The 24737-nt window shown below is 41.9% G+C and overlaps 1 protein-coding gene across 7 annotated transcripts in view; it reads left to right on the top strand.

Annotated features, from left to right (window-relative positions):
* Window positions 1-24737, top strand: part of elavl4 (ELAV like neuron-specific RNA binding protein 4) — an 85106-nt gene that overhangs the window by 14348 nt on the left and 46021 nt on the right. For 5 of the 7 annotated variants that reach the window (XM_088312859.1, XM_088312862.1, XM_088312860.1 and 2 more), the window contains one exon: window positions 21248-21334. In XM_088312859.1, coding sequence (XP_088168985.1) covers window positions 21248-21334 — 87 coding nt within the window. Of the gene's footprint in view, window positions 1-3165; window positions 3449-21247; window positions 21335-24737 lie in introns of those variants that run through there. The other 2 variants (XM_088312864.1, XM_088312865.1) reach the window with 2 other exon arrangements.

Here is a 24737-nt window from a genome sequence, read left to right as displayed (position 1 = left end):
GAGTTGTGTCGTCTTGTTTTATGTAGCGCACAATCTGTTATCTCCAGACACGATATATCTACTTTGAAATTGAGGAATTAGTCTTCAGTATATTCTTTTGTGTTTGTGTCTAATTGAAGGCATAGTCGGGATGGTTTCGATGTCGAGCGCTTGGTTCCGTTTGGCTGGCTGGCTAAATGTTGCTTACAAAAAAGGTTGGAGAGGTCAATGGTGGACTGTCCATGCTGGCATGCTGACGTTTGGTCCAACAGCGCTGGTTTTAAAATATTCTCTTTATTTGATCTTCTTTTGTTATTTGAAGTCATAGCCTCTGCCATACGCTCCATAAGCATGAGCGTGACATGTTATTGGAAGCAGAGCGTGTACTTTTGCTAGTTGGGCCTTAAATAATTGCAAAATTTTAACGGCACTACACTTTTCCCCTCATACACAATCTCAATCAATCAATCCACCGCGCCCATCCCTGATGTGCACACAGTCGGATGCTTCGTCATCACTTGTCCATCACCGACAAGAATTCCACTTTAATGCGTTGGCATCGATGTGACAAAAGAACACGTTACTCACTTGTCAGCGGCAAATGTCGCATGATGGTTGTAAATGTAGTTGTTTGTTTGGAGTGGAAAGGAATGCGTGTGGATGTAAAGTGTGCTCATCGGAAGAGTGTTGCCTGTCAGGTAAAGCCTTGTAGAGGAAGCAAGAGCTCCCCCTTCTTGTCTCTCGGAGACATGAAAACTTGCAACCTGTTCTTTGCTATTATATTTTACTGAAGGACACTTTAGGAAATCCTTCCTTATTCAGCAATATTCTCTGTCATTTGAATTCGGGAAATCCCGCTAATTAGCAATGCATTGTTCAAAACAGCACTACTTCTCATGTGTGTTTTCTTTAACTGTCTCTCCAGTCAACAAGGGAGGTAAAAGGAGAACTACGAAGGCGCTTGTTTTGCTTTTAAACAATGCGGTGACACCGAGGCTAATGACTGTGATTACAAAGTGGCTAATGAGTTCAGAGGTGAAGCTGAGTGCCAAAATCGGAACATTGCCAGAACCGCTCACCACAATAAAAACAATGCTGACTGGCCACAGTACATATCATTTTTTATTGCAGGCAATTACAAAGTAGAAAACAATCAATCGTCTATATATTATCAATCAATAATATGTTGCATTGCACTGATACGGAAAAATTATTTTTTCTTCCAGGGTGTTGTTTAATTTTTGCCACAATACAATGTGATGTGGCTCAAAAATATCTTTTTTCATTTGACTAATGAGTGGATGTCTATGTTGTCCGCTATATTGAAATCCCGATATTGTAATTAGTAAATTATTCCAAACACAGCCACTTTGAAAGAGACATCATAGTAACTAAGAGTTGGGCCAGTACCGATACCAGGTATCGCTATCGTGGCGATATCGGCCTTATTTGACGATATCGGATCGAAAAGGAAAACAAAAAAAAAACAAATCTTGACAATGAGTTGGTCCTCCTCGACTGTAGTTGGCGCTATACTTACATTAAATTGTATATATCAAAGGTACTACATAGGTCAGTACTCAGTATTTGTGAGTACTCAAACTGATATAGTTTGAAACAAAAAGTTTTGAAGCTCCCAAATAATAATAATACATTTATTAATGTGATTGCTTACCACATATCGCCACAAAATTTCAGCATATTATTTACCAAAAGCAGAATTTTTGTATCCACTTCCTGTTTGGGTCTCTTTAGATTTTACAGCTGTTATTGATGAAGCGGCTGCCCACATTGATTGCTTAATCTTTCATGAATAGTTACGTGCCCTCATGACACTGATAAGGTGTGTGCATCCTCTCCTCTTTGAAGCCCGGAGGAGCACACCGCCGCCGCCGCCACTGCCCCCTCCCATGTTTCCGCAGTCAGCCAATCAGAGCCCGCCTGTTATCAGTTCCCAAACATCCCTTAGCTGATTCTAGAGGGACAAAAAAAATGGGATTGTGTGCGTGTTATCTTTCCATCGGCATGGATGCTCCAATCTTGACATACTTTGAGACTGTATGTGTGTGTGTTAGTGTGTGTTTCGGCTGCGTGTCTGTTGCATAATTTGTCGACAACGTGCCAACGCGTCTGCACTTTTCCTCTCGTGTACATTTTAAAGAAACTAAATCAAGAATGGTCATGGTGAGTAGATGTCGACGTGTTGACTTTACACTGTTCGCCACTTTATTTATCTCCTCGTGTGCAGTGAATTGATAGTTAGCGCTGCAGTTGTCGTTTTCTTTATCATCAATTAACTATTCCATGTGAATAATAAGTGTCGATGGTTTTATCTGTTTTGCTTTTACAAAAATGAATAAAGCTCACTTTTAGTAGCCGTGATTAATTGTTAATGGTTGCGGTTACATTCATATTGAGATATGTTGCAAATACCCCCCCCCCATCTCACAAGAAGCCCTTAGCGTGATGCAGCGCTTTTGAACACCAGCACAAACTGTAATAACAGACATATTGTTAAATTGATCGTTCAAAACTGAGCACTATTACACTTGCTTGCTTTATAATTGATCGGATTGTAAAAAGTGCTTGTAAATGCAAATGGTCATTTTCCTATAAGTGGCGAATGGAATTGGTGGGGACATTTTAAAGTTTGCAATGTTAATAATCAATGCATTCAAAGAGCCATTTGGCGTTAAATGTGCAGAAGGCAGTTCTGTACACACATCGATGCAAATGTACACAGGACACTCGGTAATAGCTCATTTATATACACAGTGCTGTGCAGGCATCCTATTAGCATAGCGCCTGAGGCTGCAATCACTCTCCTCGAACCCGGGGCTGCACGTTGCTCAGCCCCGGCTCCACTCAGGCGCGCAGCTGAGCGCCGATTGATGACTTTGCTGGGATTCCAAAAAGCCTTTTCTCTGCCAAAAAAAAAAGCGGGCCGAGGCTGGCGTGTGCCGACGAGGGCTCGGAGCCAGCCGGAGAGCCGAAGGTGTTAACGCCGAGGGAGGGGGGGAGGGGGGGGCTGACGGGCAAGCTGAGACGCCAATGGCAGATTCACGGAGAGAGCTGGGGGGGGGGGGGGTCCAGGAGAGTGGGCGGGTGGCTGTGAGAGAAGAGAGGAGAGGGGAGGGGAGGCTGCACTCGCATCCGAGCTCATCATTCCGCTCTCAGCATCTGTGGAAGAAAGGCGATGCCTGCGCCGCGCACCTCCGCTCGCCACTGAGACTCGGAAAAAAAGAGGAAGAAGAAGGATCAGAATAATAAGCGGAAAGTCTCTCGCCGCAAACTAAGACAGGAAAGGGCTGAGTTTGAGTAGCTGCTCTCGGCGGAAGCGTTTGCCGTGAGCTGCTGCGTGCGGGGAATAAGAGAGAATCCGAGCGAGAGAGAGTGCGCGAAAGAGAGAGAGGAAGATCGCGAGACAAGCACCCGCGTCTCCCAAATGGAGTGGAATGGGTTTAAGATGGTAAGGGAAAAAAAAGCTTCAGGCTTGCCATTACGCTGCGTTATAAGTCGCTCACTCTTTTTTTTTTGTTTGTTTTCGACGAGAATGCATTTGAAGACGTATTTCTCACTGTTGTTTAACTTGCGCAAGAAGGAGAAGTTCCCTCGGTGGGTGATTTGCGCAAAGCATTGTGAAGATGTGCGTAGCAGTCTGCAAGAAGGTGCACAGGTGTAAGGCGACGGCGTGTGAGGGGTGAATTGTGTTGTTCTCAAGCTTTTCCTGCCTTTGCATCCGTCTTGAAATATTCACCTGCAAGCATGTGATCCACTTGAGCATTGTGTAGCTGTCGCTGGTTATTTCTTCCACATGCATGTATGCAAAGTAGCCCATGCTAATGAGATGAGTAGACAGACATGTTATCCGTCATGCTGCTCGTGTACTCGGGAGTAGGCGTGTTTGAGTTCGGCGCACGCCCCTGGATTACAATTTGTAATGCTGTGAGATGATGATGGTTGTGTGAATGAACGTGCACGCAGCATTTATGCGTACAGTACGCGTTGCACTTTGCTCGGCTTCCAACTTTGCATCCATTTAGTCATCATACATCACCTTGAAGAAAGGGGCGGAACCTTCACTTACACGACGACCGCCCGTGCTTTTTGTTTCGCACGTCTCCTCAAGTGTCAGGTGTCACCCAGTTAGTTTTATTTTCCTCGCGCAAACCGCGTCACGAATTGTCGGCGCCCGAGTCTATAGGATTACGATTTACATTCTGGAGGCATCCTTCTGTTTGCAGAATGACTTTTACAGAGCAGCAGACTGCCAGCGAGAACATTTGCAGCACTACAATTAATCCATCTGCATTTTGCAAGTAAATGTTTGGTTGTGTATTTTGCTGGCTTCATCTCATTGGATGCAATCAAAATGCTAATCAGACACCCCCCCCACACACACCCCTCGCCCCCCTCTCACCACTCAGCTTGTTGACCAGGACCCTGGACACTAAGAGCGTTGCAGTTTAGTGAGGCATGGATGCTTAGCAGCAGCACATGATTGATGGAGGGAGAAAACGGTCCGGACAGATGGACCCGAACAGAGAGCTTCTACATCACATGCAGCTGAGGAGAAGGTGAAAATGGAAAAAAGAAGGAGTTAAAAGTCATCAGTGTAGAGGGTGTGTTTTGGAGCCTTCAGATGTGAGCCAGTGGGGCGCCTGAGCTATCACCTCACGCACGCACGCGCGCGCATGCAAGGATAGCAACATGCAGTGACTCTATTACCCTCAGGCGGAACACGGTGAGCGCCAAGGTTACACATCAATGCTAATAGGATGGGGTGTGTCAGGAATTTATTATAGCGGCTGTGCAGCCGGCAAATGTATGTGTAGTGAATTAAACGTGAGTGAAGATCAGAGAAATGTAAGATCGTCGTGATGTGGGAAGGTGATCGTCCACAATGCAGGAATGAAAGTCAGAAATATCATGTCGGACATCGAACCATTTAGGAGAAGCATCGTTTATCCCAAACAAAGAGCTAAAATTGACATTTATAAGAATGGAAAATTTCTATTAGTAAAAAAAAACGCATATAGAATGTAGTATTGTGTAATAAAATATACAATAACTTTTATGCTGGTACATATATTTATACTTTTTTTCACAGTGAAAAAGCGGTATATGCGTGCAGAGTATTTTATTTAACGCAAATTCAACTTGAATGTGATTAAAAATACCTCCTGTTGCTATTATCATATTACACAGTGGAACGGACACAAAATAAACGCATCGTTCCTTTATGTTTGACTGACAAATGATAAATGTGTTGAGTGGCACGTTCGCATTTGCAATCATCAAGTTTCGGTTTGCGCGGGAAGGAAGATCGCACTTCCCTAAAAACGTGTCACGGCAGTCGGTGTGCTTGTGTTGATGTAGCTCGTGGTGAGTTCGTGTGCAAATTATGTAGACGACTATCACGTAGATTCACGCTGGTATCAAATTGCAGGTAAATTAACTCAAATTTGCGAAGTGACTTTGTTAAGTCAATTTTTTTTATTGCTGATTTCCTACGATGTCTTTGTCTCTGGGATGCGCAGAGATATTTGATGGTGCTTATGTTCTTTGAAATTGTCACTTTCTCATGTTCACGATTGAGTATTGGCATAATGGGAATTTATTAGATTAGTTAATAGTTGAGAATTATGTCAATTGTGTGAAATACAAATGTGATTAATTCCGGCTATGGAGGCACAACGAGGTGCAATACTTAGCTGCTACCAGCAGAGGTGCTGTTGTTTCAGTCTCAACTGTGTGTGGCCTTAAGAGGATTAACTGTTGAGTTTTATTGAAATTGAATTGAAGAAATTTGTATGGAAAGACCATTTTACAATAATATGAATTCATCTCCGACGATTCTCATACTTGATGGAGTTGTTGACTTCTTCACATTTAGAATGCTAAACGAATAAAAAAAAAATGATTCCATCGGGATACATTGTCTTGACTTAAAAAATGGAGCGTTCCAAAAATGTATTGTTGCTTTGCTTTGCATAAAGCAATCCAATTGACTTTTTCCTTTGTTTGCCTTTGTTTTTGTTGCATCAAACTACTTGTGGGGTGGCTCCTTCACGATTTATTAAAAAAAAAAAACAACAACAAAAAAAACAACCGTGACCTTTAGCAGAATTGAAAATACCACGGCTATGTGATACAATCAAACAAACGGCTAAATGTTTTCATTTGCAGTAATGCCACGTTAGCGTTCTGCAAGAAGCTTTGCTTTGACTTTTTATTCTTGTTCATTGACTTTTTTTTTCCCAAATTGCAAAAAAAAAAAAAAAAAATGTTTTTATTGACTATAAATGTCTGTGCCAAATGTCTTTGAACAAAGGCTGGATGGAAGCATTTAATGAGCTAAAAGCCTGTTTGAATAAGAAGCCGCTGTAACAATCTCTGTCCCAATTAGCACGCTTTGGTTTTTAAATATTCCTTTTGTGCGAAGACTAAACACACATGAAGACTCACAAAACGGTCACATTGAAAATTTAATAGGCTTCCACAGCGACATCCTTAATTTATTTAAAATGTTGTTTTTTGTTTTTTTTTTTCCTTTTTCCTTTTTGCATTTTCAAAAAGCCAAGGAATCTGAGAGGCATGGCAAAGTCATTCTGCTGTGAGGCGAGGCAGCGTTCACAAATACGAGACCTAATTCCTTTGGCAGCAGCTCAAACTGCTACAGACAGACACATAATCAGCTGGGGAGCGTTAGCGCCTCAGCCCACTAGCAAACACAAGACCGAGCCCTTGTTGTGCATCGCTGCTTTTCAGAATAAATATCCCGATGGAAAATACAGTGGGAGGAAAGAGGTATTCATGTGTATATAGCTCTTTGTTCAGCAAAAGATAGCAAAAGAAGAGACGGAACGGCAGCTTTCTTAGCCACTTTGCTGCTCATTCTCTATCTCCCCGCTCCTTCTGTCTCTCATCCTCCACTGTACGCTGTGTGTTTTGCTATTCATACAGATGTTTGGATTTGAGTGGCAGTTTCTCCCGAGACTGCGCGCACGCGGCTGACTCGTCTCATCTGCATTTTGCATCCCAGGAAACAAAAGCAGAGCAGAAAGCGACGTAAAGTATCAGCAGGCAGACAGGTTGTTTGTTGATTGTGCGTGTGTGTGTGCGTGTGAGCGCAAGACAGACTGTGTGTGTGTGTGTGAATATGTCTGCGCGTGTTGTTTGGCGCTGGCAGCTTAACTGGCCCCTGAGCTGTTGCTGAATGATGTTTAAAGGACGTTTCAAGGTCACGCTTTCGACAGGCCTCGCTGCCGCCGACATATTAAACATTCATGCTTGTCTGTAGCCGGATGAATTATAGATTAAACATGAAACTGAACATGCTGCAAAATGGCACTATTGTGGTTGGTAATGGACACATTGCGGTCGACAAACACGGCGTCACATGACAGAGCTTGCCTTATCTTCTCTATTGCAACACAATAGCTCATCTTGTCATACGTCACGGTCAAAGTACAATGACGCCCAGTTGAGCCGGGCATATGCCAAAGCTATGTGATCTTAATCTGGACCGAATGTTTGGGAATAGAACTGCAGTGGTGCCTTGAGATATGCATTTAATTTGTTCTGTGACAACTTTTGGAAGTCAAATCATCATTTCCTATTGAAGTGACTGAAAATGCCAATAATCCGTTCTAGCCAACCCAAAAAACCTATGATGTGTAGTTTGATTATAGCACAGTAATTACATAATAATATTTTTGTTTGCAAACATCAGTATGTTAACGCTGTAGCGGAAGAAAAATGCGATATTGACACAGTGATGCCTTAGGATACGAATGACCCCACATATGGATTCTTGGAGATACGAGCAATCATTCTTCAAAACTTCAAGATCACAACAGTCTCATGGCAGCTCACTTCTCCAAAAGCAGCCATTTGACAGATAGAGCACAATTCTTCCAAAAGAAAACGGCTTCAATCTTCCTTTATGGCATTCCCAGTTAAGTCAAACTCAACATGAAACGTAGTCGGGTGTATTCAAGACAGCAACATAACTGCGTTAAAATCGGATTGCTTAATGCTAGCAAATTATGATCGACTGTCTTATTCATAGCATGAGTGTTGCAGTGTTTTAACCCTTTCAGCAACGGCTATTTGAACACAAACCGCGGTACATGTACAGTATTGACATGGTAGAGCAATAATCACGGCAATATATTCTTTAACCTATGTGAATTATGCAATTTATATGCCTACGGCTGATGAGCTGCGATGTAGCTATATAGCCATGTATCTGTATTATATTGAGGGCATGACAGGTTGATTGGACACCCTCAATTGCTCCGAGGTGTGTTTGTGAGCCCAGATGGTTGTTTGTCTGTGTGTGCCCTGCGTTTGGCTGGCAACCAGTTCAGGGTGTACCCCCGCCTACTGCCTGAAGTTAGCTGAGATAGGCTCCAGCACGCGCGGGAATCGGCTTGGAGAATGGATAGATGTAGTATATTGCCCCCTGGTGGCTATGGTGCATACATCAAATGAAGTGGCACAATGTCCATTGAATTGAAGCAAAGAATGTAGTTTGAAATATTTGCAAGGTATTTAATTATATTATTTGGTTATGTTTTTGTGGTTTTATGAATTTTTTTTTCGGGCGGCTCAAGCAAATGAATGGCACTTCAATTCATTTAAACGATGAAACATTATTTGGGATAGGAGAAATTGAACTCAGTGAGTATCTCGGGGCATCACTGTATTTTGTTACCAACAAAATGGCCTTGCAAACTTCTGTTGAAAAAAATCCAGGGTTTGTACGAATGTACACCAAGTGTATTGTATTCTTCCTTAGCCATTTTCTTTCTGAAAAAAAAGAAAAAAAAGCTCACACTTGGAAAGATGTGAAAAAGCGTATGCTATTATAAAGAGTGCATAATTATCTGTTCACTTGTTTGTTACAGCTTCAGCTGTTGTGAATGGGCTTCATAAATAAAGTGGTATTGTATTTTATTGTACACTTGGCACGGTGAGATTGTGTAGCGCATGTGAGGCTAGCAAGCTAGCTAGAATCGTTTGGTGGCTAAACACTTCCATGCATAGAATACCGTCTTCCCTTTCTGAAGGGCAGGAGTATTACCTTACGGCATCGTACCGGATGGAAACGGCATTCCTACCAAATAAATAAAACACCGGCAGCACCTGCCAAGGAGATGTGCCGTGTTTGGGGACGAACAGGCGGTTGAGGTCAGTGGAAAGATGAATGTGAACTGGCTCATGGACATGCGGCTCTCCGCCATCACGCTGTCGCACCGTGCCAGTCGTCCGCCGCCTCCCGTACGTCGCCTTATACGTGCCATATAGCGCGCTATACGAACACCACATCGTGTCCTGTGGGCATTTTCAATTACCTCGCTCTGTACCGCAGTCGCGGGGGATTAATCTGCTCGTTTGAATGCGCGCCACACTTAATGGTTCCGCCCGTGTGCCGCGGGTCTCGTCCGTTAGCTCTGATGGTATACATTTAGGCTTTTGTGTCTTCACCTCTCGCTCTGTGTCACTCTCTGCTGCAGTCAGAGCCATTTGTGATTGCACCACTCTCCCGTCAAGTTACAGAGTGAGATTAGATTTTCACACAAGATGTGCTCGGTCTAAATTCTCGAGTCAAACTCCAAATTGATTGTGTAATGACTTGCGCATGCTGAACATTTGAAAAGAGTGACTATGGAGCTGCAGGAGTGACTGCAAATTCAGGTTTGAACGTTTTCTGACTGATGTGTCGCTAAGGGTGCTTAAAATTCATGAAATGTTTTAATTTTAATGTGGCGTGGTGGAGGTTTGAAGTTGCGACTGGCGTATTTCCTCAGATAGGACCCGGAGGCGTTCATTTACTCAACTTTCAGGGCTATCAGGCGTCTATTCGAGGCAGGATTTATTATTTGTGAAAACACTTATGGAAGGTTGAAGAGAGAGACTTGTGAGCAAAACGGAGGTGGCTATATGAGGAGATGATTTTGCACGACTGCATTTCCTTAAATAGTCCCGAGAGGTGTTCAGTTCCTCGAATGCCAGGTGTCAAAATGACGGATATCGTACATCCTTTTGAGGAAAGGCACTGACGTACTTAATTGAACGACCGTACTTCCTAAAGTCATTGTGGAAGCTCTTCATTTATTCATCTGCCAGGTGATCGCCAGTCAATTTGAAGGAGGCCTCTGTATCAGGAAGGCATTTATTTTTGGGGGGGAAAGAATGAGTGGAACGACACACAGCCTGTGTTTTGAAAATAAAGCCTGCGTCTCCGTATACGAGTTGAGGTGTGTTTGATTCCACATAGATTTCATTTTTGGAGGGCAGGTTTGGTTCTTACAATATGTCCTAAAGAAGGGTGTATTTATTTACATTTTGACAATTTGAATCGATACCCAGCCCTAGCCGTGGATGTTCATTAACGCAATCGATTTATATACAAAGTCTGTTTGCAAGACGCATTTATTTAAGGGAAGCATTTATTTGAATAAATTACAGAAGGGTGGCGCTCGACTCGATGCCTAGTGTGGGTTACACGGGGAAGAAGACCTCAGTGAAAACTAATTGAAACATGCTGTCTTTGAGAGTGGAAGCCACTACTTGAAAAAATGCAGTTCGTTGGTGCTTTGACTTGAGATTTGTTCCGTGACCACTCTTGTAACTCCAAACACTTGTATCTAGTGATGGGAAAATGAAGCTTCAAATTTGCTTCATGAACCAGTTGTTGTATTTTTGAGTCCTGTAGAAGGCTCTGTTGGTTCAAATAAAGGGTTTAAAAAATGGCAAATCAGCCCAATGTTGAACAGAGAGTGCCATCTACTGGAGTCCAAAAATACTACAACCGGTTCATGAAGCAGATTTGAAGCTTCATTTACCCATCCGTACTCAAATCACCGTAAATGAATGGAAATGCCCTGAGTGCCATTTTGATTCCCACGGGATGGGAACTTGACCTTTAATCTCGGGATTGGGCCGGCACCGTCCGTTCTAAAGTGTTAAATCATTCAGTAACTAAGCGTCATGTCACTCGACTATGGTTGCAGTCTCATCCTCAACACGTGCACGATGCTTTCCATTTATTCATTGACCCCATCGCACTGTTTACCCATTAAGACATGACAGACGGCTGTCCTTTTCCTCGCAGCCATTTGATTATATGAGCTCCAGTTTAGAGCTGAATCAATAACCAGATTATCTGAGCCGGCACACTAAAACAACAACCGCGCACACTCCCGTGTCTCACTCTCGACGACGGAATGAATTCTCCACTGCGTCGGTCGATGCTTGCGTGATTTCGCTCCATGCCTTTGCTGCAAGCTGCACACGCATGCAGGCGTGCTGTGTGTGAGATGCAGCTGATGGGGAGGGGGGGGGGGGGGGGGGGGTTGGAGTGATTAGATTAGAAGGAACGCTGCCTCTACTTAACAGCCAGGCCAGTGTTCCTCCCTCACTCTCACTCTCTCTCGTTCTGTTTGTGTGTAAGTGCTGTGCTGTAGGTTTTCTTCTTATCGTGCACCTCCAGGCTGTTTATAGCTTTGTTATAAATACCTGCTCAACAAAGCCAACATTAACACACGCTGCCTCAAACCACTTTTAATTGGAACACCTGCTATGAATTTAACTGAAAATTGTTATTCAAGGTGTTTTAGACGAGTTTGTTTCTCTCTCTCTCTCTCTCATACGCTCACTCAGGAACGTTTCATTATAGGCTGCGGTGATTTTGTTCGTCAAGGACTTTGCTTGTTCTAATGCACAGTTTCGTTCTCGTAATGCATAGCAATGAAGTATCGAGCACACTCAACGAATTTCAGGTACACTTTCAACTTAATGATCTAATGAAAGAGCTGTTTTGAAAAAAAAAAAAAAAGGTAATTACCATACAAATATGATGCCATCATATTGTGGTTTAACCCTGCCCGGCGTGAAACTCTACCGTTTCATATTGAAAGATACTTCTGATATTTTTACTCCGTGATTGAGTAAACTGAAATATAATAAACCATCACCTCACTTAAAACTGTAATCAGGGCAGAGTAGAATAGCTCATAGGAAAGAAAATGTCACCTTGGATAAGCACACATTTTGACAACTCCATTGATACTCAACATGCCTGAAATCTGTCAGTAAAATTTGCTATTTAACTTTTAAATTCAGAAGAGGACAGAGAGAAATTTTGCAACAAAATGGCATTAAAGTGGGTCGAGGGCATTTTTTATGCAAATCACTCAGGATGTTTTGGCCTAATCCCACTCACAAACAAATTGCAATGAACCTTTTAGGTAGTAATAATAACAAATAATAACTTTTGCGTCTTTAAAAGGCGATGTCTAGACTGGTGAGTGACGTGGGTGTCAAGAAAATGGAGAGTTGTAGAGATGGCTCAACTTTCTTATAACACGTTTGTGTAATAAATTGATTGAGAGTGCGCTGGCTTTTTATAATCGAGTTATGATTGATTGTTGCTCTGTTAAGTCTTGATGTAAGAACGTGATGCTTCACAATGGCTTTGGCTGGCCCAATAATTGTTAGATTTTTTTTTTTTTCCCCTCGTCAAGACACGTTGACAACTGACTTTGATAGGCACCATTCACGTTTTCTAACTCCTAAACAACATAAAAAAATTGAGCCTCTCATGTTGAATGAGTCCCATGTGATGCAATCAGTTGTATTCAGAGGAAATGTCGACACGTATGCGCCAAAATCTTCAAAGTCCAAATATGGCCATTTTTGAAGTCCCCGTTCTGCACGATGAGGGAATAGAAATGTGATTTTATGTGACATGAATGTGAGCGTGATGAAGGCCTCATCCAGGCTGACAGTACTCATTCATCATAAACACGTTTAATGACTGAAGAGGCCATCCATGTAAGACATGTGACAGCTCGTTAATGGCACAAAATTCAAGATGGAATCCTGTCGGGGACGCGATTGTGATTTAGCCTGCTCAATCGGCCACTATGTGCTAACGTAAACCTGTGACAGCGATCACTCCCGTTCGTCACACCCGCGAATTGAACAGCAATTCAAGACTGAGATTGCTCATTGATTTGAGTGTGAAGCAAGCTGGTGAATATGTTCCGTAAGGGAAGCGCTTTGCTGGCGGCTCAGGGGAAGACTGCTGTGTGGATGATGCCACCGTGTTGACGCGCAGCCCAGGATCGGATGGAGAAATCGGGGCAAGGGTCATCAGGCGGGAGACTGTTTGGAGCGCAGGAGTGAAAACAGGGAACCTTTGATGAGAACCTGAGAGGCCAGGTCAGGCCTGGGGCGGGGGGGACGGGGACTTGTGCTGCCAGGCAAATCCTGGCTTCCCTTCAATTCCTCTTCCAGCACCCCCCACACCCCCCCGACGCCTCAGGCTGTGGCCAAACAGCCAGGCAGGTGTCCAGCTGATCTAACACCCTCGCAAAGGAGGAACTTTAGTGCAGCAATCACTGTAGCTGCACAAATTGGAGTGTCATCTCTAGAGTGAAGATGCTCACCAATTTTCTGCATGCGTCGGTACGCATTTGGAATTCAGCCAGTGGACAAATGTCCTCAGCAACGAAGAATGTAAATCTTTCAGTCTGTGTGTCATGGGTTCGTGTGTGTGTGTGTTGTGTGGTTGTGAACGAGAGACTGAAACAGCAGATATGAATAGATCACTGCAGGTCTTGATCATCCTTGTTGGTCGCCGTTTATAAAATTGGTTGTTGATGTTTTTACCCAATCCTCAAATAGACAAACTGAGCAAAAGTGTGACGCTCCAAAAAAAAAAAGGTTAATCCATAAACGTATTTTTATTGAACAATAGGTTCAAGAGGTATAAAATATTTTTATATATATATATATATTTTTTTTTTATGGATAACAAATGAGGAAATAAGTTTGCAATCTGATGAGAATGAAGGTGAAATTTTACGAGAAGTGCTAATTTCAATGTCAATAAAGTCGATATTATGCAAAGTAGTTAATCATTAATTACAAACAAAGTTGCATAATATGAGAAAGGTGTCATTGCAGTTTTTATATTAATTGAGCAAACTAGTAAATTTATTAGCAAAATTTACAAGTTGGAATTTTACAAGAATAAAGTCAGACTATAATGCCAAACGAACCTGTCGTTATTCAACAATGAAGGCTTAATTATACTTAGTTATACTTATTTTATTTTACTACATTTTAAGAGGAAAATATCAGAAAATAAAGAGAATTAAAGTTCAGAGAACTTTATGAGGGGAAAAAAGGCTGCAATGTAATGACAAAAATTTGGGATTTTAGATGAATACAATTTGTGTGAAAATAATTTTATGGTTAAAAACAAAGTGCTACATTTATGAGGAAAAAAATTGTAAAATAAAATCTGCACTTTATGAGAATAAAGTACTTTGTTGTCATTTTAAAGGGAACGTCACCCCCCCAATTTTTTATTTTTTTTGCAAGAATTTGAATCTATGCAGGCCCACTAGTCGAAACACAGCCTTCTGATTAATATTACGTTTGCGGAATATGACTTGTAAGTTTTTTTTGTTTTTTTTGTTTTTCTTTTTTTAATAAATTTCAGGGACGTCCATGTTTGTCAGTTGTGACAAAATGACCAATCGTGGCCCACCTTCAGAAAACAACTGAGCCATGATTGGTTGTTATCTACGCACTGAGCAACTGTGATGTCATTTTCAGTCGACAGCAACTGACAAACTAAAGCCCGATAATATGAGAATGAATTAGTAATTAATTTTATTGGAAAAGTACAAAAAAAAAGTAAGTTGCAGTTTTATTTATTAATTTATTTTTGCTGTTGCAATATATTCAATCAAATTAACACAATAAAAATAGCCAACACAGTTTTGACATTTGTAATTTGATTCTTTTCTTCTTAGTGCTGCGCCAATTCTGCATCGTAGTAGCGCAAATGCACATCAAATGAGTTATCAATAGAGACCCCATCGGTTCGACCCCTTGGGCAATCCGCTTCATCCTGTCACGGCGTGACCTCTGACCCCACGCAAGTATGTGCTGATTACCCGGGAGCTGCGAGGGGGCGTCGGAAAGTGCCATCGATCTCGCTGAACGCCTGAATCGTCACAAGAAGAGAAGAAAAACCGCAGTGGGAGGCCAGCCAGAGTTAATGAAAAATTGCTTAGATACACATCTCGCGTCTTCAGGAACATTTATTATTCCGAGTCGCACAGATTGAAGAGAGGCGGCGGAGAAGAATCCATTTGGTAAAGTAGATGCTGATCGATGAGACTGGAGGCAAGCCGGTGAGAGTGCAACAAAGGCGCAGGCTTGTGTGCGTGCGTGCGTGCGTGTGTTTGCGTATCCCAAATGACTTTGGCCAATTGATCCAGCCCAGTATCCGTCTGACCTGCAAGACATTTCGGAGCTCACAAGACGGCGGTGAAGTTCGCCGAAGAAGAAAGGCGTAGGCGAGACATAAATGCAATCGAATGCATCTCAAAAGATTTGCGGGTTCTGACTGTGGCGCTGTGCTGCTTCTTTGTCTGTTGTCACTACATGATGGGAACTTGCATACTTATAAAATATATGCCGTTAAGAACGGTAAGCTTGTCTTATAACTGAATAGTGACTCGTGGAATAGAAATGATGCTTGGGGTTTGAGCATAAATTAGGGCAGTATGAGTGTGATTTTTTTTTTTCAAGGTCTCCTTCCTTTTTATTTTTTTTTTGTGAACGCAAGCATTAAATGAATGTGTGACCATACAAAATATCAGATTTTGTTTATATTTATTCATATATTTTTGCGCTTAAATAAAAGCAAATGGATCAGGAATTAAAATGTAATCGTTCCTTTATGTGCTTCAATTTGAATCGTTCACTTGAATTTGCTCCAGCAAATTGATAAATGTCTACCAAACAGGCGGTAGAAAGTCATGCAAACACATTTTATCACTTTGTGTCTCAATATATGGAATGCACTTCTTAAGCACTGCACATATCTTGACACTATTTAAGTGAATTATTAAAATTTAAATATACGTCAAGAAAATAAAAACTACCAACGAAAATCAAGCATTTTATTTCTTTCAAAATTACACTCGACTACATTGCGATGTCGATTGAATCAGATTAATTATTCAGTCCTACTTTAAAGGGCGTGGTTTCGTGAGTGATTGTATTATTGTTTTGTGTTGAGTGCTGCTATGAAAGCTCGATGACGATAAAAATTGAGTTGAGTTTTTTTTCTCGAAAAATATCACTAACTAACTGGTAAGACTTTTAAAATTGTAGCAAATTTTCCAACCAATGTGAAATGATCACAACAATTTTTAAATGGGTTTAAAAATATCAATAAACTAATTTGAATCAATTCATAGCCCGATATCGATAAATAAAAGAATACATGGATACTATTAATAACATCTTTTTCTGCGATATGTCAAAACAAAATGGCGGAAGCAGTGAAGTCAACACCACCAAGCATGAAGGCAGATGTATCTATCGTTCGATCAGGTCATGTTCAATAAAACGTACATGATTACGAAATCATTCAAAGTGAATCAAAAATTGAATCGAATCGAATCGATTTTGGAGATTTGAACAAACGCGCAGCCCTAATCCTACCAAACGTAAACCATGTTTGTGGAGTCTCCGCCTCGCGATGAAAACTAATCCTTTGCGATGAAAGTTGCCCGACATTCAGCCAACCCAAAACGGTGAGCCCAAAACCTCGCCAGTCACTGGCTCCATTTTGTATCTGCCAAGCAAGCGCGTCTATCAGCGCAGAGGCTCCTGCCGCATCCTGTCTACTCTGCATTCTCCGCACACTCCATTCTTAGCGGCCAAGTCAGGCTACATCGATTGTCTGAGCATTGCGAGGCGAAAACGGACGAGGCGAGGGAAGCTCGCACTGGCTCAGCACTCTCGATAGCACGCGGCGTGGCGTGACAAAGGTCAAAACGAGACGAGGCGACTTAGGAAATTGTTCACATAACTGTCGCGAGTGAAATACCGTCACGTGAGAGCATTTGAAAGAATGGCTTCATAAAGAGTGAAGCAAAGCTCTGTTTGTTCCACGAGTATTTTGACGCGTCAGACAAATCCAAATGCTTGCCGAGCTGGAGGCAGACTGCAGCGCCAGACACCGCCGGCCAGCCGTCCGAGGAGACAGGAAGCACTTTTGCGCCATCAAATATTAATGGCCCTATAGAGTGTATTGATTATATAATAGCTTTTCCCAGCATCAAGCTGAAATGTACTCCCTGAATAATTGAAAATGTATCGCATTTCCATCCAAATGGTTGCTGAATGTAAATTGCACCTTTTATTTGAGATCTCATCCAAAGTTGCGTGCACGGGATGGAAGCGAGGTCGACGCCGATGTGATGACGGATGAACTTGCATGCAAGTGTGTGCGTGTGTGTTTTTGTTTTAACGAACGGTTGAGCATATACGGAGCTATTGTTGGAGGCCGGCGTACTCGCGCTCGCTGCTTGCTCCATGCGATCGCCACGCGTGTGATGACGCCGCACAGTCTGCTCGTGGCGGCACGCGTCGCCTCTCCGCACTGACGTCGTATTTGAAGCGACAGCTGTGCAGGATGGCTGAAAAATGCTTTTGATGTTCGCCTCTATTTAGTCGAAGCTGGTGTTAACATGCAGGGTGTGCAATTGTTTTTGTGCATGTTTTGGTTTGTAATTGTCGGTGTCGTTTTTCCATGTCTATGAAATTCTACGATTGTTGCAAAGTTTGGTGTTGGAGCCTCTAGCTAACTAATAAGCTGTCGTTAAGATTAATCTTTTACGGCTAGAAATATGCAGCTAATATTAATGATTTTTTTGCTTTTTTATTTTTTTCCGTGACCACGAAAATATTACAGTGGAACCTCCAATACAAATGCCGCAAAAGTTAAAGAAATTGGAAAGTGATCACAATTTCACTTCAAACGAATGCAAGTCAGCACATTTGGAGAAACTTCAGCGAACCTTGCGAGATGTCAGATCCGCTTACCTTATTATGGTCTTATTAGTCTCCTTCTTCTTTCTTCTTCCCCACGAACGTTCCTAATGCAAGTCACTACGCACAATTGGTGTTATAGGGATTATGGTATCACCCCCCCCCCCCCCCCCCCCTAGTAATGGTACGCCCCCGTTGCGGGTTACATGATGTCCGAAAAAGGAAATACAGGCACGCTTGAACGCAATTTGCTGTCTCACGTCTCTTCATGCACAAACATTTGGTAGCGGCGCTTTTGACACGTTCCGAGACAATTTTTGTCGTTTGCCCATTTCGGGAGTAGGCACATCCCGTGGGCCGATTTGTGGGCTGGACTGAAATTAACCTCCGGTTTTTGTTAATCAAACCATTTTTTTTAAACTTGTCCAGCGATGTGAAAATGATTTATTTGAAATATGTTTTAAACTTCACATCTACTCGCTCAACCCCTCATTTTTCACGCTCATGAGGATGCAATGTCTATCATCAGATAATTCCTGACAAAATCATTGCATTATTAAATATTCAGCAAGAAGCTATGTATTATATTTCCTTGTCAAAAGTAACATAATCAAGCATGATCAAATATGTCATCCATCATCTAGATGAATTTTTCCAGTCGTGAGCTGATCTGGATCTCTTTTTTTGCCGGATCGCTTTCACATAAAGAAGTCGATTTTTAACTCTTGGTTACGCTTGGTCTGATGACCGCCGCCCGTTTTCCATTTCAGCTTCGGATCGAATGATCTAATCCGTCGCTCTCGATGCTATTTAGTGACCAGTTGGATTTTCAACTTGATTTAATTATAGAGCGCTTTGAAAACAAGCGCAGCGGCATACAAAGTAGCTGAAGGACAGGAAATGAAAATCAGGAAAATGAAAACGGACAGTTAAAACAAAAAAATTAAGAAGAGTGAAGACAATGAAATAGTAAAAGGATGTTGTCTCTCAGGCTGAGATGAAAGCCAAAGAATAAAAATGTGTTTTGCTGCCGTTTCCACGTCACTTCTGGTCAGCAGCTGAGAATGATTTGGCCCAAAATGGCGTTCTCTGTTGATTAATTTTTCCGTTTAATTCTTGTTCCACCAATGAAATCTGAATCAAATTATCATGTTGGCAATAAAATTTGAGGGTTTCCTTTTAAGAATGTTCAAAAAGGAGAATTTTGAGTGCTTCTATGCAAATTGAGATTTTGAACATTTTATTCAATACTAGCCGAGTAAATAAAATGGATCTTTGACGTCTTTAGCCGTCAATGGCAGTAAATGAGTTCACATATTTTACATTTGCATTTTTCACCTGAAGCTGACATCTTAAATTTTCTCTCCATTCCAACAAGTTGCCAGTTGACCAGCAACCCTGGAGGTTCCATTGTACAAAAGTCACACTCATGCTTCTCATGTCTTACAAAACCATTTCAATCAATCTATTTTACCGCATAAACACATCAGTCTTTGTTTTTTTGTTTTTTGTTTTTTTTTTAGTCTTCACTAGCCTAAAACAAAAGTGGCTCACTCCTCTCATTTGACCTTGGACGACCACTGACCTATTTGTTCTGGCGCTTCCTCCTCCTTTTTGACGCTTGATTCTCCATTACGCATTCTCAACCCGCTTTACAAGACACGTTGACATGAGAACATGTGCGGTACAGACTCTCTCGCTCTCTCTTTCGCTCCCGCTCGCCGACCTCATCTCTCCCCTTCTTTGAAGCATGGGAAGTGTCTTCCACATTGCTCATCCTTTTCTTTTTCGTCTTGCTTCCAACTGATCGCCCGCTCCCTCTGAAGGAGTCAATGAAAGCAGAGGTCATCCCGCCTCTCTTTCCCCTCTCCTGCTAAATTGGCTGCTAGTGGCATCCATAGCTGTAGGCATTAAGACTAGCGCCCGCCCGGCCGCCCGCCCGCCTCGCTCTTGAGAGCCGCTGAACAGACTTGGTGCTCATTTGTGACATTTTTGTGTCTTCAACCGCAGGCTTGTTTACCCGCGGATAGCAAGAGGGAACCCCTCATTATAAACTCATAAAGCCAAGGTCATTGCGAGGACCACTCCAATCGGCTGCTTGCAACACACACAATTAGTGTGTTTTTTTTTTTTTTTTTTTTTTTTCCCAGCCACTGTGAAGCTTCTTGAAACCACAGCAACGGAAACTACTGAGTGAATGAGCGTTTTGGGACCAAAATGGCGATTCCTGTCAACGTGATTTTGACATTGTCAAAGATGTGGTTTGTGCCACCTATTTACGAATCAGGTCACACGAACCTGTGCCATACTGATTTAAAAAAAAAAAAAAAAGTAGTCCCGCAAGTAATTGATCTCACTGCTGCTTGAATGCTAGGTGCCAAGCTAGCTAGCACCGCAGCAGTACAGTCTTTATTTGTACGATATGCAAGCAGCAAAAAGCCGTGTGATGTGGATCATCTCCTCCGTGGTGATAAAAAAATGAAAAATAAACAACCCCGCTAGCAAGTAGCATTTTAAACAAGGAGTTGAATGAGGAGTCGCTAAGTGTGCTAATCGCTAAAGTGAAATAGATTTGGGAAAGACACGAAATAAGTGCTTAGGTGTACAGTCCACTTTTAACAAAAAGTTTGGCTAGAACCGCGTTACGGCGCAGAGCCAAATACTATGAAAAGAAATGTTTCAATCGATACGTATCGAGACGGCTACATTAGCAATTTAGCAGACCTCTTAAGTGTCCTTGCATTTTTGCAATGATAGCTTTTATTTGTTTTAATGCTATAAAAGCATTTTTTGTTATGTTTGTAAATGTCACCTGCACATTGTAAAGAAAACCGCACATCAAATCAAAATCGCAACATCTGTCAGAAAAATCACATTTTTTTTTTTCCTAAACTTGTTCAACGTTACCACCAAGGCAATGCTATTGCACACCTATTTAATCCTTTCGTAATCGATCGAGGACCAGTTGCCAGTTTCTTTTTAATAACTTGATGGTTTTTATGGACGGACGAACGGAGAAATCAAATTCTCGAGCGCCCTTTAGAAGAATGAAAGCCGTCATCACTTCACACAATCAATTTTCATTTTCACTTCCTTTAAGTGTGTATCTAGCAGTCCCGATACATTTTTACTTTTACCACCATTTCTACACTGAGCCATTTTTGTTTTAGTGGTTGAATGACAACATAGTACTTGTGAGCTACCATACTCCGCCCCCCCCCACCCCACCCCCACCCCTCCTTCCTCCCCGCTTCCTCCCATCAAAACAACAACAAATTCTACCCTACACTAAAGTGCAAAGTGAGTGTATGATGCTGACGGTGGGCTGTGCATCCTTCCTCCCCGTCCCTCCCTCCCCCCATCCCCTCCCCTCATGTGCTCCGCTCCATAGGGGTCGACAGAGACACAGTGGCGTCAGGCAGAGCTCCCGCAGCTCCAGGGCTGGGCAGAGAAGGGATTGCTGACGCAGCCAAAGATGGTAAGGAGACGACTGCTGCTGCTGCTGCCGCTGCCAAATGGATGCACCGGGCATTTTACACAAGCATCAAGTAATATGATCTGATATTCTACTGTGTTTAGACAATTACACGCCAGTCGCGATTCTGCTGACTGAGGCAGTTAGATGGATGGATGGATTAAAGGACAATCCATCCATCCATTTTAGAAGCCGCTTCTCCTCATGAGGGTCGCGGGCATGCTGGCGCCGATCCCAGCTGTCTTCGGGCTGTAGGCGGGGTACACCCTGAGCTGGTTGCCAGCCAATCGCAGGGCACACAAAGACAAACAACCATCCGTGCTCACAAACACACCGATGGGCAATTTAAAGTGTTCAATCAACCTGCCATGCGTGTTTTTGGAATGTGGTAGGAAACCGGAGTACCTGGAGAAAAACCCACACAGGCACGGGGGGAGAACATGTAAACTTCGCACAGGAAAGACGTAGACGGAATCGAACCCACAACCTCCGTATTGTGAGAACATTGTGCTAACCACACCCTTTCCATTCAAGACTTGGGAGTGAAAAGAGAAATGAGAGTCCCGTCACGTCTATGCCTGAGAACAAGCTAATTTCAGCAAGACAAAAGTAGGGTGTGTGTAGTGTACTGTTTTTTGACAAAAGCAAAAAACAAAAGCACCAATTGTTCTCGCCGTCCATCCATTTTCGACAGCGCTTTTCCGAGCTTACTTCCTTGCTTCCGTAGCCGAGATGGCGAGCACCCTCAACTGATTGCCAACCAATTACAGTTCGTATTAAAAAAAAACTCGCATTCACAGCAACAGACAAAACTCACTTCTGCCTAGAGTTGGGCAATCAAACAAAATGTAATTCTGATTTTGTATTTAATTTTTTAAGCATCACGACTTGAGCGCAAAAAGCTTCGTCAAAAGACTGGTAACTGAGAAGGTCGTTATATTCCGCAGGATACGCTTTGACTTCTGTCCACACTTCTGAGCTGCGCTGTGGGTGATGCGGAGCAGCCGGCGTGTTCACTTCTGCAATAAAGTGGCATGCGAAGGAGCACGCATGCTGGTGGGCATACACATGCAGGGACATACAAATGTCCGCTCAGGCTCTGCTGGTCCGCGCTAATTATTTTCTGGTGCCTAAACTTCTCCAAGAGTGTCCCATGGAGTTGAAAGGCTGAGATGGAATTTAGAAGCAGCTCAGCGGGGAATGCAAACACATTTAATAATAAGTCCCTCTTCAGTCAACTGTGTTTTGGTTACATACTGTTGTGTCTTTCTCCAATACTTGGACACACACACACACACACACACACACCATCACTCATACTGTGGCTGCCTTTGTTGTGGTAGAGAGGCGAGCAGGGAAGGATACTGTCAAAAGAACAATTTGCATGCAGCTCTCATCTTGAGAGCTTTTAGACATCTCCCCGTCTGTTTTTTTTTTCCCTTTTTCTGCTGTGGGTTCAGGCCCATTGTTCGCTCCTGGTGTGCGTGTTTCTGTGTGTGTGTGTCTGAAGATGCCTCACTGTGGGAATGAGTGCAGGCCCTTGCTTGGAGTGTGTCTGTTTGTGTTTGCGTGTGTGTGTAACTGCATAATGAAAGGATGGCAGTACAGTTAAAACCAACATAATTCTAAATGAAAATAAACAGAATTTGTCGATTTCTTGACGGTACGCAAACAATCATATTAGAACAATCCATTTAAGTATAATTAAAGGCAAGGTATAAAGGTATATGTCATATCTGTGGAAAATAAACAGATTTCGACAGTTCCTTAAATGATAGTTTATTTTATTTGGGATATTTTATTACATCTTCATGTATTTTTTTCATATAGAAAAAATATATGTATTTTAAGTATATTACAGGAAATATATGTATATATATTTATATATATATATATATATATATATATTTCTTTTTTTTTTTTTTTTTTTTCCTAATGAAAAATAATTCTCCAGCTTCCTAACCACAACTTTGTAAATTAATAAAAAAATGAATGGACGATTTTCGGTTTATAATTAGCCCACATTTTTGTTGTTGTTGTTATTCCAAAAATAGAAATTAAGTGCGTGTGCTTCTTTTACTGTCTGCTTCCAACTTCAGTCTGGCTGCGTGTACTTCGGAATAGTTAAAAATAGATGCCTGAATGAGTAAACGGGGGCACCATCTCGCTGATGACGATAACAGTAGTTTTGCATGCTAATAGCGTTTTATTTTTGGATTTCAGTGCGACGTGTCAGTTCTCCAAATTGCGTTGAAGAAAGCATCGTTTTAATTGCATCACTTATTGACGATATATTGCGAAATGGCCGTGATCCGTATTTGAAGGAAGCTCCTCCATTTGGGAATCCCTTCCTCCCGACTAGTCTCGCGACGCATCTTCCAAGTCTTCTTCCTCAGACGCACTCACACTTTATTTACAAATCGTATGCAAATGTGTGACTCCGCCCCTTACTCTGGGAGAGTAATATTCAACGACAGGTGACAAGTCTATTTAAAAAACGCATCAAAAGGCACTGTTTTGAAAGCAACCTACATCCTCCTCCAATTTATGACTCTCACCCCCCCCCCCTTTTTTTAGCTTATTTTTCACCCACTTATGCAAGCTCACAGTTCCTCTGAGAACACTTTGATCCTGAGATGCTCTTCAAAACCCAAGAAGAAGAGTCTGAACTTTTCTGCCACAGCAGTAACATCAGTAGTTGAATGCAGCATTTGGCTGAAAGGGCGCCCCAGTTGCTGGAATGTGGAATACTTTGATCTTTGAATGACAATTTTCATGTTTTGTCGAGTTTGCTGAATATAATTGAAGTTGTTATGCCAGCAAAAATGTATAGAAGATAATAATATATATGTTGTCAGTCATTAGTCTGAGATGGATATAACAACAGTGGCAAACCCAAAACGGTCTGAGTCAAAAAATCTGATTTGGTTGAGAACATGCGAGTGCATCGAATCGAACCGAATTATTCCTCTTTAAAATATATCAACATACGTAAAGTATTTGCATTGAACTGAGCCTTACCGTTTCGAATCGAATCAAAAATCCAATGAGTTGAATCAAATTGAATCATTCCACTATAATCAAACCGTCCTTGAACTGTATCTCACCTCATATATCGACAAATGTATCAAATCATCTTTTATTGGAGAGACGCGCACCCCTAAATGTTTGGCGAAAGACTAAAAACATTTGTTCTTGTTGTTCCAAACAATTAAAAAAAAAAAACTCAATCTTTTGCCACATTATGTCTTTTCCAACCTGAAGATGCATACTAGGCAACTCTTGAAAATCAATATTTGGCCATGTATTGAATAATATAATGATAATAACATAAACAGCATATTAGTATTAAAGCAAAGACCAAATTAGGGTCATAAATGGATTTAATAATTTTTGGGGGTAAATA

Source organism: Idiotropiscis lumnitzeri, chromosome 13 (genome assembly GCF_059441095.1).
Source record: "Idiotropiscis lumnitzeri isolate Australia: NSW breed Sydney's pygmy pipehorse chromosome 13, RoL_Ilum_1.0, whole genome shotgun sequence".
NCBI lineage: Eukaryota > Metazoa > Chordata > Actinopteri > Syngnathiformes > Syngnathidae > Idiotropiscis > Idiotropiscis lumnitzeri.
This window is presented reverse-complemented; position numbering and strand designations above follow the sequence as displayed.